We start from the raw sequence: 15,664 nt of genomic DNA, 5'->3' as shown, positions 1-15,664 counted from the left end.
GCAATATAAAACACCAAACAAATACACTCCAAAAACACACTTAGTTATCTAAATCAGCAAATATCCATTTGGGAGAACACACAGGCACTACCTACACGCTCAGGTGACTTCAATAGTTAGGGTGCTGATGGCATCAATATACCACTATTGCATTTAGAATATTCTTAAAGAGAAGAATTCAGAATGAAACACGTATTCACACAGTTATTCTTAAGTAGGTAAGTACTTAATGCAAAGTCAGTTAACCCTTTCCTGGATTGAAGGCAAAACACAAGCAGAAGAGAGCAGTCATTCAGGGAACCTAGGCCAGCCAATGTTAAGTTAGCAAAAGTCAAGGTGAACTGAAGCACTTCTTGCAGAAAGTCTTTTCCAATGTTTAAAAAGTCTTGGTAGAATAGAAGAAAATCAAAGTAGGGCCACAAGCGGATTAGGCTTGTGAAGTAAAGCAGCAGCAAGCAACTCTACTCATGCAACTAAGCAAGTCTCCAACGAGGACTAGTGGCTGCATAAGAGGTAAGTTTTTAGCCTTTACTGTACCTTTAGGTTGAAGAAAAAGTGCAGCAGATGACTTCTGTTCCTGTGCAGCTCTGCAGATCACTGTTCCTGGTCCTCAGTCGTGGGGACAAGAGAGGACTTCTGGAAACTCCTGCACTGCAATGGAACGTCACCGCTCGCAACTGGCAAACTTCTAACAAGTGGCTGTTCAGTGTTTCAGCTCCGAGTCTACCGCAAATAGCAACACCATGGTACCTGGCTGCTGAGGTGGGCTTTCCTTGCTTCTGGGGTCCCGCACTCTGTTAACTTGAGAGTCCGGAAGATCTTCCTGGAACTCTTGGCCAGCTTAAAAGCAATGCACAAAAACTGGTGTTCCTCTCCCTGCAGTTCCAGCAGCAACTGCAGTGGATACTCAACCAGCTTTGAGTGGATGTCCAGGTCGCCTACTTTGGAGTGGATTGGTCCCACCAACTGAAGGGAATCCTTGCAGGGGCTTCTCCGTCGATACAATATTGAGTTTTAGCACAGCAGCACTGCTTCACCAGGCAAACCCAGGGTCCAGGAGTTGAAGCAGGTGTCCTCTTCAAGTTCTTCTTCGGATTCCTTCGTCCATCGGTCGACTGCCTTCCAAGCCAAAAAACCTTGCCTTTTATGAGGCTTGCTCCCATTCATTCCAGCCTAGCAGTCAGTCACCCAGCAGGGTGGCTGTCCTTGCCAGACAGCCAGCCGGTTGGCCAATCACCTAAGAGTACATTCCTGTCTCCTAGGAGACAAAGCAAAGGGAGTTTCTGGCACCTCCCTCACTTCCTGCCCCCGCCAGACAACCTGGAGCCATAGGCGGGTTTCACCTGTGAAGCCTGTCCAAAAAACTAACTAAGGGACCAAACCTGGTTTGGCATGCAGAGTAAATCTCTGCAAGGACCTTTGCACAAAGAAATTGAGAAGAAAAAAAAAAAAAGACGACCAGGCCATAAAAATGGCACCCTATGGGTGCTTTAGGGTAGATGCCAGTGTAGCCTGCTGTAAAATCCCATAATGGTAGTAAAAAGTAAACCACGGCCACCAGCCATTCACAAAAATGTTACCTGAGAAGCTAGACAAAATAGATACTAGGTAAATCCTCCAGCACTCTATTGTAAAATGATGTGTGCTGGGTCTAGAAAGTTACAAATGTAAGTAAAGTCAATTTCACTTTACTGCTCTGGGAAATAGCTGATCCCAGAGAAGGTATTTAACACTGCGTTACTGCACTGAAGGTGCAGTGTGACAATGTAAAAGATGATGCATATGGAGTTTGTCAGACTCCACAACCAAAAGAAACAGTGTACACATTGGTTTACAAAAAATAAATAAAACACATGAGAAAGTGGGCAAAAAGGGTCTCTCTGTCCAGGTTAAAAAAAAAAAAAAAAAGCCCTCAAAATCCAGCAAAGTTGCTGGGGGTCTGCAAGGTAGAGGGAAATTAGCACATTTCCGAGAATTCTCCCCAGCAGTCGACCACTGGAGAGGAACATACGTAGACGAGACGCCAGCAGCACCATTACCATTCTGGTCTGCTAAGTGCCCGGTGAAGCCCTGCAGCTGTGCGGACTCCATTTTCACATCTACTGGGAAGACCCGTACGTGATGACTCCATTAGGCTGGTGGGACCAACTAGCCACATGGAAAACTTCCATTTGGCACAACACCTAACTTGCTGTGCCTCAGACCTGCAGAAGCCCAATGCCAGGGCATCTGCAACCATCGACAAGTGTATTGTCTTGCAAAGTCTGAATCGGTCCAAATCTTTGTGGGCATCCAGAGGACACTATCAACGCAGCACATTTTGATCCAGAGTCCCTGCACCAGAGTCCAGGACCGAGGGATCAAGCTTCTTCCAACCACAGTTTGCGTTCTTCATTGGGGCTGAGGAAAAGGTGCCAAAACACAAGTGCCACTGAAACAAAGGAAATCCATTGCTGGGGAATCCCTCTTCAGAGTACAGCCGCAGGAGCCCGCCAGACATCTTCCCTTTCATCACCACAACCAAGGTCCAGGAACAAGGGTCTGTAGCTTGGAGGAATCCGACTGGAACAGTTTTCTTCAAATCATGGATTGTGGGGCTTGGGGTATTCACTTTTTAGCCATAGGTTGTGCTTCCCGCCTTGAGAAGTGCTTTTTGGAGTTGATCTAAATTCACCTGCACTAGAACACCTTGTGCTCTCTACAACGCAGCTCACTTGAGCTTGTGAATTCTTCTGAACTTACTAACTTTGTCAAGACTTTATCTAAGAAATGCATCAGAACGATAATCTTTTTCCATTGACTTTGGTTGTCCTGGCTCCATAAAGGCACTCCTCTGAACCTATTGGCTTTCACAGTACGTGTTCCCTCATAGGTTATAATTGTTGACACCATTATAGCTGGGAGATTGTAATTGTTTTACAAACTGTTGAAAGTATGTTCTAAATCCTTCTCTAACCTTTCCTTCCTTTACAAAGCAATAACTTCATTGGTAACCAAAATATGTGCAATACTGATCTTTACTGAAGTCACTCCGTGTGCTGGAACATGCGTTAGCATTTGAAATGTCTTTACCAATTTTTATTGTCTTTTAAAAACCAGAATCTCACTTTGAATGTTAATAGTAGATAATGCTTTTTAAAGAATGCTTATTTAAACCTTGTGTATACTATAAATAAGTACACAAGTTTTTGGATAAGTGTACAACTCTACAGCTCACATTACACCCCTTATAAACTTGGCTGCTCAGTCAGACTACCAACTTGTGTAGTACAGGCCTATATTAAAAGGGGGGTTACCCAATATCAAGCAGATAAGTCTTGAATAGTCCCACACCAGTTGGACTGCACCAATTCTTACCCAACAAAACATCATAAAACAACTCAAAACCCATTATATGCAAACCAAGGTATATGACAATGCATTACTTACAGTAAAAGCATTTCTGATGGTTTATCTGCTTAGATTCACATGCTGTGCATAGTCCGACATCCAGGGGTCACTGGAGTATTGCATTTTGTTTTTCCTAGTTGAAAAGGGGAGGTCGACAAGGCGTGTCTGTAAAAAACTATCCCTATAGTGACGTGCAGTGTACCCACAATCCCTCACGCGTCGAGGCCCCTCTCTATTTTTTCTGCCCTGAGGGAGCCTATTAGGCATGAGAGTACAGAAAAGAGAAAGATAAGGATGTCTATGTTCCTTCCATCAGAGCGGGGAGGAAGGGTGGGCGCATGTGAATCTAAGCAGATACAACCATCAGAAATGCTTTTACGGTAAGTAATGCATTGTCTTCTGATGTTTGTTAATCTGCTTAGAATCACATGCTGTGCATAGACTAGCGAGCAGTACCCGGAGTTGGGTTGTGAGAAGGAACAGTAGAAAAAGATGTCTTAACATTGCTTGCCCCACCTGGGAATCAGATCTAGAGTGGGCATCTAGACAGTAGTGTTTTGTAAAGGTGTGTACAGAACTCCAGGTTGCCGCTTTGCAAATGGACTCCAGAGGGATATTTGCAATGAATGCTATGGAAGCCCCCGTGCCTCGAGTAGAATGTGCTCTTGGCTTGAAGGGTAGTACTCTTAGCAAGAGAGACAGTGATGAATTGGACAATCCATCTAGATATAGTGTATTTTGAAACAGCATTTCCTTCTCTTACTGCTGCCACCGAGACAAAGAACTGATTAGTCTTTCTCAGAGGTCTAGTTCTTTCCATATAAAACATGACAGCCCTGCGCACATCTAGTGTATGCAGGCTCTTTTCTCCCAAATTTGAAGGGTTCTGAAAGAACGGTGGTAGTTCTATTGATTAGTTGACATGGAATTTAGAAATTAATTTTGGTGCAAACCTAGGATGTGTGCGTAGGACCACCTTATCCTTGTTAACTGTTACGAAGGGGTCTAGTATAGAGAGCGCTTGTCGTTCACTCACTCTCTTAATGGAGGCGATAGCGATTAAGAAAGCAGTTTTAAGAGTGAGGTTCTTAAGGGATGCTCTGTGCATGGGTTCAAAGGGTGAGCCCATAAGCCTGGTAAGTACCACATTTAGGTCCCATTCGGGAGCTGGGTTAGCTATAGGAGGGTGTTTTCTCTTTACTCCCTCCATGAAGGCCTTAACTGGGACTTTCCAACATAACAGTGTGTTGAGAAGTGGTGTATGCGGAAAGTGAAGCTAGATGAACTTTAATGGAATTAAAGACCAAACCTGAGTCTAATAAGTGAGTCGGGTAAAGAACAATCTGTGTGGGAGAGCAGTCAACTGGGTTGATGCTCTTATCTCTACACCAGATGATGAATCTTTTCCATTTGCTGGAATAGCAGTAACAAGTGTTAAGTTTTCTAGCCTCCCTAAGAATGTCCATGCATCTTTGAGGGAGTTGTAAATGTCCAAATTATATGACCTCAGGAGCCAGGCTGCTAAATTCAGGGTCTGTGGGCATGGGTGTAGCGTTCTGCCCTTGTTTTGTGACAACATGTTGTACAGGCAGGGAAGTTTCACTGGAGGAGATAGACACATTTGCATCAAGTGAGCAAACCATGGCTGCCGGGCCCACATAGGGGCCACTAGTATCATTGTAACTGGTTCCTGGTGCATCTTGTGCACTATCTTGTTGAGAAGGGGAGTCGGGGGGGAAAAGCGTACACACATTTCCCTGACCATGGTATCAATAGACCGTTCTCCTTGGATTGGTTCTGGGGGTACCTGTAGGCGTAATCTTGGCATTGGGAGTTCTCCAGAGCTGCGAACGAATCTATTTCTGGGAATCCCCATTGTGTGAAAACGAAGACAATGTCGTCTTGTAACCGCCATTCGTACTCTGCGGGCAGAGGGAAGTCTCTGCTGAGTTCGTCTGCCAGCAGATCGAGTTCCCCTGGTACATGTTGTGACAACAGGAACATGCGTTTGACAGCCCACTTCCAGATGTTCTGGGACAGCTTGGACAGTCCTGGAGAGTGAGTGCACCCTTGCTTGTTCAGATAGTACATGGCTGTGGTGCTGTCTGTGAGGACCATCACTGTCTTCCCTTGCAGGTGTGCCTGGAAAGCCTTCAGTGCTTTGAAGACCGCTAGTAGTTCCAGCAAGTTTATGTGTTTGGACGCTACACTCGGAGTCCAAACTCTGTGTGCAGTCTGATGGGATAGGTGAGGGCCCCCCCCCCCATCCTGTGAGGGATGCGTCTGTGGTTAGAGTGGCCTCCACTACGGGGGTGGCGAATGGTTTACCTATTACAAGGTTTTCCTTCGACCACCACCGTAGCGAGAGAACCAAGGCCTGCAAGACTACCACTAGATCGTCCCATTGTCCGCTGGCCTGACACCAGTGGCTGTTGAGCCACTCTTGCATTGGGCGCAGTCGCGCGTGAGGTATACATGACGCCATCATTCCTAGCAAACGCATTGCGCACCGTCGCCTCTCGACCGGCCAACTATTGAGGGATCTGAAACAGCATATTTTGGACCCTCTCGTTGGAGGGGAAGACGAGGCCGTCCCTTGTTCGTATTAGAGCCCCTAGGAATGGTTTGATCTGGCTGGGGTCTAGGCTGGACTTCTTCTCGTTGATGGAGAAGCCCAGTTGGAACAAAAGGTCTACAGTCTTTTTGGTATTTGAGAAGCACGTTTCGTAAGAATCCCCTGTTATGAGCCAATCGTCGTGGTAAGGGCATACTGGGATGGACAACCTGCGCAGGTGGGCCGCTGCCACTACTTTCGTGAATACCCTCGGCGTTGACGCTATGCCGAAGGGTAGCACTCTGAACTGGTAGTGTTTGCCCTCTAGCATGAACCTGAGGTATTTTCTATGCGCTGGCAACATCAAAATATGAAAGTATGCATCTTTCATGTCCAGTGTGGTCATTTAATCTCCTTGCGAAAGTAGGGGGGGTGGGGGGGTTACCTCCTGTAGGGTCACCATGTGAAATTTGAGGTTTGACAAATTTGTTCGCTGGGCGCAGATCTAGTACAGGGCGCATGGTTGTGTCCTTTTTGGGTACAAGGAAGTACACTGAATAAATACCTTCCGTTACCTGTGATAGAGGCACAACCTCTATTGCTCCTTTTAGTAGCAGTAGTTCCACTTCTTGAAGAATGGCGAGGTGTTCCGGTGACAGGTGTCATCCCCTTGGGGGTCTGTACGTGGGGGACCGACTGAATTCTATACAGTACCCGTGGGCTATAGTGGACAATACCCATCGGTTTGATGTTATTCCCTCCCATGCTGGTAGGAAAGATGTTAACAGGCCCCTGACCGGTGATGCATGGGAGGGGACCCGAATCTTCGGGTCATTTGGTGTTAGTAGCCGGGGAACCTCTGGGAGTGGGGCCCGACCTCTGCCCTTGCCACGGCGCTGTCCTCTTCGCGTGTACTGGCCACTGATTCCCCGATTAGTGGACCAGTTGCCTGCAGTGTACTGCTGTTGCTGCTGTTGGCGTTGGCCTCGAAAAAAGCGTTTGTTGCCGAATCCTTGCTTATGAGATTTGGTCTAAGGTGTTGAGGGTGTCGAACTCCTTCGCAGTCTCCAGTGCGTCGTCTACTGCCTTCCCAAAGAGGTTAGACTCTTCTATTGGAGGATTAATGAGCGACTCCTGGGTTTCAGGCTTGAAAGCGGAATTGCGGAGCCAGACATGATGCTTCAGAAGAATTCCCTGCACTAAAGAACGGCCAGCCGTTTCTGCAGTATCAAGAGTGCTTTTAATGATGGTCTGGTTAATCAGAGTTCCTTCTGTTACTGTGGCCAATAAGCGCGAGTTCTTAAGGGCTCAGGGATTTCTGAGGTCTTGCTGTAATTTTCCCCATTGGCATCAGCATAACTTGCCAGTAGTGTATTATTATTGGCAATTCTGGTTGAAAAAGCTGCCGAGGCTGCAATTCTTTTACCCAGGGCATATAGAGCTTCTTTCCTTCTTTGTCTGGGGGTGCTTCGCTGGTTGACAGCGGAACCCTGCTCTTTTCCTTGTGGTAGTTACCACCAAGGAGTCCAGAATTGAGTGACCCCCAATGTATAATGGGTCTGAATGAGAGGGAGTAAACAAATTTTTTAATTCTGGGATTGACCCCTGTTACCAGTGCAGGTGTGGACAGCGATGGAGTAATTTGTCTCTTCACTGAGGCGAGGGGAATGGTTTGACTAGTGGAAGGTTTTTCTTTAATGATTCTTTCTACAAAATCATCTCAATTTCAAAATGCGTTGATGCCTTCCGAAGTAGCGCGTCGAAGGTGGGTTGATCATCTATTGGTGATGGATTCCTGACCGGTGTGGTCTGAGGAGAGGGAAGGTTTATGATGTCAGGGTCTTTAGACTGTTGGTGACTGCCAGAGCTGTGAGACACTTTCATCTGGGTCTTCCTCGAAGTATATGGTCAGTATTTTCATGAAAACCTATTCCGAGGTCTTGTTGGTCTTCACTATTTAAGAACTCATCGTCCTGGAAGTGAGAGTCTTCTTTGGTGAGGTCATAAGTATTCATGTCCTCTTTAAGGGGGTTAAATAATCTAGGATATTTAGCCCTAGGGTCCTCCTGAAGTGCCTCCCTTGGTCTCCTCGGTCTTTTATTTTCAGGAGTGGACATGAATCTGTCCAGCTTGTCCAAACACGACTGGAATCTCTCAACAGTCCAGTATGGTAAACCAGAAAGGTCTGGAGGCAAAAAAGGAGGTTGCTCTGCCTGTATCCGTTTAGGTCTGTCCCATAACTTCGAGGATAAGGTCCCTTGGCCTTCTGAGTAACCTTCTCACAGGCTAGGGCCTTCTTTCGACGGCAGGAGCGGTCCCTGCCTTCCTTCCGGCATCCTCGGCGCTCCCTGGCCTTGTGAGCGGTTTTCGGCGTGTCACTCGCCGTCCGTCTCTGGCCGTCCTTGGAAACTATACGCGCCAAGCACTCGATTAGTTTCTCCGTCGAGGGTTCGTCTGGCGTCGTGCTGGGCAGTGCCGAGTCTTTTTCGCCGACGATAGCACTCTTACAAAGCACGTCGCCTGATGTTTTGGTGGTAGCGCCCTGGTCTGCAGGTAGCCCAGTCGCTAGTCGCGGCTGCTGTGGCGGGGAGGGTTTGCGAACCTTACGGTCGGTGAAAGACGCCGGTAGGCCCGGCGTCTCCGTTGGCGCTAGGGCTGTCTTCGACCAAGACCTGCCGTGGGTTGTGTGCTTATGTTTGTGTATTCTGTGTTCGTCAGTGTCGCCGGGGTGTTCATCCCCATAAGCAGGACCGTGAGCCGAGCTTGTCGGGGCCAGGGACAGACGAGGAGCGGGAACGCTCCCTAGAGAGGTCTACAACCTCCAAAGCGGAGGTCGGGTTATCACTATCCTCGTCACACTCTGCGGCGGGTGAGGAATCAGACCTAGACATAGCATAGGCTGCCCACCTCTTGACCCTGCAGTCCTTTAAAGTCTTTGGTTTAAGAAGTTTACAGGCCGCACAGCCGTCCTCTTTGTGGTCGAGGGGTAAGCAACGGTTACACCGTTTGTGCTAGTCTTTCCAAGTAAATTTGCCCTTGCAGCGCAGGCAAGGGAGTCCTCTCCATAGCGGAGGAAACAGTTAAACGTGATAACGACCCCGAAGGAAAGTGAGGGGGAAGAGAAAGGCATTCTCAGAAAGAGAAAGGCATTCTCAGAAAGAACAAAAAATGTCCCACGACCCCACTCTCCCTGTCTTAGGCCGGTGAGGCCAGGCGTTCGGCAGCGCCGAAGGATCTCCTCCGTCCAAGTCACCGCCGTCGAAGTTCTTATTCGGCGGTGAAACAGCTTTGCAGCTACGACGTCGAAGGAGGGATCTAATGTAATGTATAATCTTAAATAACGACCAAAGGGTCGAGTAAATGTTTTTGCAATTTCTCTCGAGGATCTTCGCGTAAAGGCGACCAGTACCTGGGCGGAAAAAAACAATCCGAGGGACCTCGACGAGTGAGGGATCGTGGGTACACAGCACGTCACTATAGGGATAGTGTTAGACACGCCTTGTCGACGTCCCCATCGACTACGAAAAACAAAATGCAATACTCCGCAGTGACCACTGGATGTCGGACTATGCACAGCATGTGATTCTAAGCAGATTAACAATCAGAAATAGCCTTATTTAGAGGAGCAAGAAGCAAGTCAGGGTGAATTCAAACCTTAAGGTTATACATTCAGGATAGTAATCTACTATTCTTGGGGAATAAGATCAGGTTAGATATACTTTTAGAATACAGTCAGCATTTCAAAGTACACTTTTCACATTACTTTTTAGAACTCAGTTCAGAGCTAGTAAAACTCCTCATACTTTGTTTGGGCTGAACGAACTCAATGACCAGTATGAATGCACATATTTCAAAATGCACCAAGCAGGGGAAAGCAAAACCCCATTACACTTTAAGACCATAATGTTATTCAAGATAAGTAATTGACTGGCTATTTATTTTGGAAATGCTCCAAGCAGTTTCAGGGTAGGCATGACCCAGTGTTAGAAGTTAAGAGCAGCAGCTATTCAAGGCAAGTAATCATAATTTTAAGAGGGGCATCAAGCAACTCATAAGACACGTATTAACTTCCGCTTTACACAGATCAAAGACAGTCTAGATCAGAGGAAGCAAATAAGCAAACCCAAATTCCACTTTAAGAACATAAGGTTATTCGATTTAAGTAAAATCCTAAAATTTTACTAATTCAGTTAAGCAATGATAAAGTACCAACATTACTTTTTAGAAAGGCGGAAACACCATTCGAAGTTAGTAAACCAAATTATACACTCGTTAGAGGGGCAGAATGCAACTCAAGGTAGGCATAAACTGAATGATACTTCGTAACCTTTCAGAGATAGTTACCACGCCCAATTCTTTACACGTATACTTGAAGACAGAAGCCTGGTGTCATCCAGCCCTTCCCTAGTCTATTGCATGACTTCTCTCAGAGGCAGAAGAGGAATCCTAGTGTTCTAGGTGCCAGCTGTAGGTAGGTTGAGATCAGGTGCAGTTGCAGGAAAGTCAAAGTTCCACAGGAGATCTTAAACAATTAAGTATTCCCAGGTGAGACCTCCCTGGCCTTTTTGAAATCACTGGCCTTGTGCTTTGTGCCTCCAAACTCCTTTGCGTCCCTGGCCCTCCTCCTGCATTTCCTGTCCCTCTACCAGCCCGCCCCTGACCCGTGATTGGCTACCTGCATCAAGCACTGGAACTAGGCCGCTGCACCGTGGGATCACACCCGATTAACATCAGTCGTTCCCAGGTGAGACACCCCCAACCTTTTTTTTTAAATCCATGGCCTCGCCATTTGTTCCCATGCCCCCTCTCCTGCTCTTCCCAGCCCTCCACCCACATACTAGCCCTCCCCAACCTGTGATCGGTTAGTCCCCTGCCTTAATGGTTCCTCCCAGGGCAGCCCTCTGCCCAGCAGCCCCTACGGCTAAGGGCCCCAATGCAAAGGGCAGCTCCCACATTGGCAGCTCCAAGGTGTGTCAGCAGGTGAAGCCAATGAAGCCAGCAGTCAAACACCAACAAAACTAAGTGTGACATGGGTGGGGTGTAGAGCAATTACTCTACTCCAGAAAGCCCCCGCCACTCTACCTTACCTTTCCATAACTTAGACCACCACACACTTACACCATTCATACTTAGAGATTTGCGGCCACCAGCCTAAATCTATTCATTGCTGAACTGTAGAAGTGGCCTTGCATTACATTCTCACATACTTGCCAACGTTAACTAGTGCCAAATCTAGAGAGAACTGGGAAGATTAGCCTGTGTCACATCTAGATAGGATTATGAATGTTAGCATGTGCCACACTTTCATAGAATCATTATCACTAGCCTGCCCCACATCTAGATAGGATACTGAAGATTAGCAAGTGCCACACTCAGATGGAATAGTGAATGATAGCAAGCAACACCTAGACATAATTGCAAGGACGGCAATGCCATTTAACCAATCCACTAACAATTTCACCCCCTCAAACTCTAACCAACCACAAGCCTACACCACAACAATCTGCACAAACTCCACTCCAACAACAAAACAAACCACACATCGACTCACACACAACTACCACCAACCGTAAAACACAACACCACAAGCCCAGCCAATGGACCCACCAGGCTGAGGCGGTCAACAGCAAATCACTGCTCTCTTGCACTTTTCCAGCTTATTCCCACTAACTCACCCCTCCCTTCCCCAGAGCACCAGGGGACCACTCCAGTGGTGATGGATATGTGCGCGGTACAAATATCCTTTAACATTATTCACTTTCAACTTTAGTGTTCAAGGACTTCAGAGAAGGCTCCCTGTGTGTGTTCCAGTAAAAGGCAAGTGGTATGGGCAAACTCCCAACCACACTAATCACCCACTGAGCCTCACAGGATGCACATCAGACTTAAAGCAAGTATTACCCAAGCCCATGCAGTACCTTAGGAGAGAATAGCTTTGGAGTGAATAGCTTTGGAGTGAATGTATTCAGGATGCTGCAGCACAAGACTCAGTCCCTGGATTCTTTACTGGGCACTAGATGGGAACTTGCAGCAATCGTCAAAGGAGGATTCCAGGAAAGGTTTCTTCAGATTTTCGTGGTTCTGGATTTGGCTCCTTTTTACAGTAGCCAGATGAAGAACAAATATCGCTGTTAGGATTCTCTTCACCCTCTTGGTCCTGCACTTGGTGAGGGGACTACCAGGATCTGCAGGGACATGCTTCAAATCCTTGGGGAGGCCACCAAAGCTTTAGACCAATTCAGACTTGGAAGACCAAGTACTGCACAATGGCTCGAAGTCCAAGGGTATTTCAGCCCAGCAAGGTCGCAGCATGCGATGAATCGCTCAAAATGCATAGTTGATCTCACCATCCTCTGGGTAGGAGTAGTCGCGTTGGGGACACACAGGTAGATGGGACGGAAGGCTAACAGGATCTGGTTACACTGCATGCTCCCGGGTCAATGGAAATCACTACAGCAGTCTTTTCTTAATCTTCCTCTTCGGTTTCAGCTCCAGTGGTGGTATTTAACAGTCACTACAGCACAACTACTGCAATATGCTCCTGCAATATGCCCCTGCATTTTACAGAAATTGGCATCTGGCTCTCCAATTAGGAAAGCCAGTCCCCTACTGGGAGTTGTTCCCTTTCAGGCAAGGTGGAAGACGAAGGGCTGCAGAGTATTCGACTCCTCCCTTGCTTCCTGCCTTCTCCAACACTGTGGAGCCTGAGAGGGGGAATCCAAAGGAATCCTGCCAAAGAAAACATCCACGGTTGTTCCCACCAAGAATGGCAGGGGAAGATCACAGAAGCATCAAGCACACAAAAAATGTCAAATAAAAAGGAGTCTACCATTTTAGCAAAATGGTGCCCATTCTGTGCATTACTGAGGCTGAATTAACAGCCTGCGAGTATTAAGTCAAGAAGGTAAAACCACTGCCACCAGCGAGTCATTTAAACTCACAATTGTAATAACGCGTTATTGGGCTTGGGTGGGGTAGATTTGATTGAAACTATTTTACCTAATGGAGAAGTGACTGAATCGATGTTAGCAAAAAATTTTTTTTTTTTTTTGGGGAGGTGGTGGAAGAACCCCCTGCGGCACCCTCTTACCCCTCCCCTAACTTTAAATCTTACCCCACAGTCCACCTATTAAGCACTACACATACCACATTACCCATTTTCAGTTGCAGGTCAAATTGCTCTACATTAAATCTATAGTATTGTGCTGGCTCACATACACAAAAAGTAAAGGGGATGAAAAGCCCTGCTTACTACTTGGTAACTGTAGTTCACAAAAGTACATGAAAGAAAAATTAACAGGGGAGCGCAAAGGGGCAACCTAAGCCCAAAGGTTATAGGAAACCAACTTAAACCATACACTATGGAGAGACACAAAAGGTCACCCATAAAAAGAGTCAGACTAGGCGAGAGAGAAAATATTGCCACTCACCTAGGGACAAGGTCAAATAGTTACCAAGCAAAAGGTTCTGGGGTTTACACAGGTCAGGAACATGCATCACTAGTATGTAAATCTTACTCAACACTAGTGACTGATTTTTTCTGCTGTGTCCCCCCATATCTTTGAAAGCATTCCCCAGCAGAACTCGACTTGGATCATTCCCTTGAAAATTCACAGGAAGCCCAACCATTCTTAGATTTACCTATAGGTCGAAAATCCTTCCCAGAAATATTTGAGCGGCCAGACAAATTAGAGGGACTCGGGCAGCTCTAGCAAGCACCTCCGATTTAGCAGTGTGGAATCCACCACAGATGGAAAGTCACCAGTATCCAAGAAAGCTGTGGACTCATAGCCTATCTTTGAAATGGCACTTGTGCTATCAGCTATGGTGGCATAGTCAACAGCTCCTTGTTGCTTCAGTACCCAAGGAAGACTAGAACTATTAAATAGCTGATCTTCTGACATTGGTGCAAAGTCAGAAGAGAATTATAGTCTAGGGCTGGGCGATACGGACCAAGCGCCAGATCGTGATATTTTTGGGATGAATAGCGATATATAGTATGTGGGTTAAATGCTCAGTTGTATGCCGCCAACTACATGCGAGATGTCACAAAACCCCTTTATTTATATGACATTGATCAAATTCTCACAAAGTGCAAATACAGGGTTCCTGTTTGAGAACACATGCATAAATATCAAAATGTAAATAAAAAATATATCTCTTAATGTTAATATGGTCCCATTCTATAAATATATCTGTATATTTTCGAAACTATATATCGCCCAGCTCCATTTGTCCCAAAGGGAAGCCAGATTCACTGGGTGGACCCACTCCCCCCCAGGTTTTAACCTTTCATCATGGACCTCCCTTTGCAAAATCATTTGCTGCACAAGATCCTGATCCGTGTATGTAGGGATGTTTACTGTGACCAGATTCTGGTTTTGGGTGGTGCATCCCAATACCCTTTCATGGACTATACCCCCATTCTTTAAGAGACTTCTGGAATACAGTTTTATCACACCACCATCTCTCATTTTGCTTCTTTCCCTCAGGTTTGGAAGGATGGCTCTTGATCATTTGGTTCAACCTCATGGAACACTCTCCTGCTACAGTCGACTGTCCGGTTATGCAAAGACAAAATCCTTCCCCTATTCACACTTAGTGGTCATCCAGATTATGATGGCATTTACTGGGCGCTGACCTAGTTTTGAGAAGCTACAGAGCACTTTAAAGACACAGTTCCTTTCAACATTCTCAATTGTCGCCTGCTAATATGCAACATCCTAGGTTTCACAAGAAATTTTTAAAAAGCAATATATATTTGTGAAGTAGTATCAAGTTTAGTCTCACCGTTATAAGGCACATTTTTCCAGCCAGTGGTTCTTGCCTCTGTGAAGGTTTCAAGACGATACTAACGTGAAGAAATCATTAATTTTTAGAAAGAATAAAGGAATGCATTAGCAATGTAGAATCAGAACTGCTTTATATAAATTCACAAACTCAAACCAGAAAAATAAACGCTTCATATAGAGCCCAGGAGTCAAGGAAACAAACCCATCCCCTCAACACATGAGGGCCTTTTGAAAGATATGCATAAATTGGGCATGAACTCACTCCAAACAGGAACTTCAAATGCTAGAAAAGTGTATGGTCTAGCAGGAACAGAGACACTCGTGGGAGGACACCCACTCTAGTGCTAGACTCTGGTCACCACACATCACCCTTTATCCAATTCTACTTTTGACTCCAATGATTTTGCCAATTTTTTGTTTTAAAGTACAAGATTAGACTTTCCTTGGATAATTTGTTTTTCGGTGGTGTCCAATATTTGACTGTACGACTACAAGGTTTGTGATAATTCACGGTCTTCTGTTTCAGTAAGCTCTGTTATAGCGAAGACTGCCCGCTCATCCCTGCTTGTTTGAATCCACTTACTACTTTAATTAAATCTGTTAAACCTTCATTTGCTGCACTATTCTGGGTGTGTTCCAAATTCCTTTAAAGTAGCTACCATTATTATATAAATGTTTGCAGGATGCTACAGGGTTTGCCATTTGTCCCATTTATCCGATCTCATTTATTTAAGCTCCTCGAATGAATCTCCACTTCAGTTCCATTCCATTCTCCATGCCTACTATTTGAAACAGTTTTCTAGATTAGTGCAGCTTCTGAAACGGTGGACCATCCAATGTCACTTTCTTCATTGGGCATTAGAGGTTCTCCGCCTAACTATCTCATTGCTATATTAGTGGCTTGGAAGGATTCTCCCATCACAATCCT

General features: G+C 46.0%; 1 protein-coding gene across 1 annotated transcript in view; it reads right to left on the bottom strand.

Annotated features, from left to right (window-relative positions):
* LOC138566337 (protein SSUH2 homolog) overlaps nt 1-15,664 on the bottom strand; it is a 167,713-nt gene that overhangs the window by 48,602 nt on the left and 103,447 nt on the right. Inside the window, exon 6 of the mRNA XM_069643478.1 lies at nt 14,735-14,795. Within this exon, the coding sequence (XP_069499579.1) occupies nt 14,735-14,795 (61 nt within the window). The remainder of the gene's footprint in view (nt 1-14,734; nt 14,796-15,664) is intronic.

Source organism: Ambystoma mexicanum, chromosome 2p (assembly GCF_040938575.1).
Source record: "Ambystoma mexicanum isolate Mex_15411 chromosome 2p, UKY_AmexF1_1, whole genome shotgun sequence".
Classification (NCBI taxonomy): domain Eukaryota; kingdom Metazoa; phylum Chordata; class Amphibia; order Caudata; family Ambystomatidae; genus Ambystoma; species Ambystoma mexicanum.
This window is presented reverse-complemented; position numbering and strand designations above follow the sequence as displayed.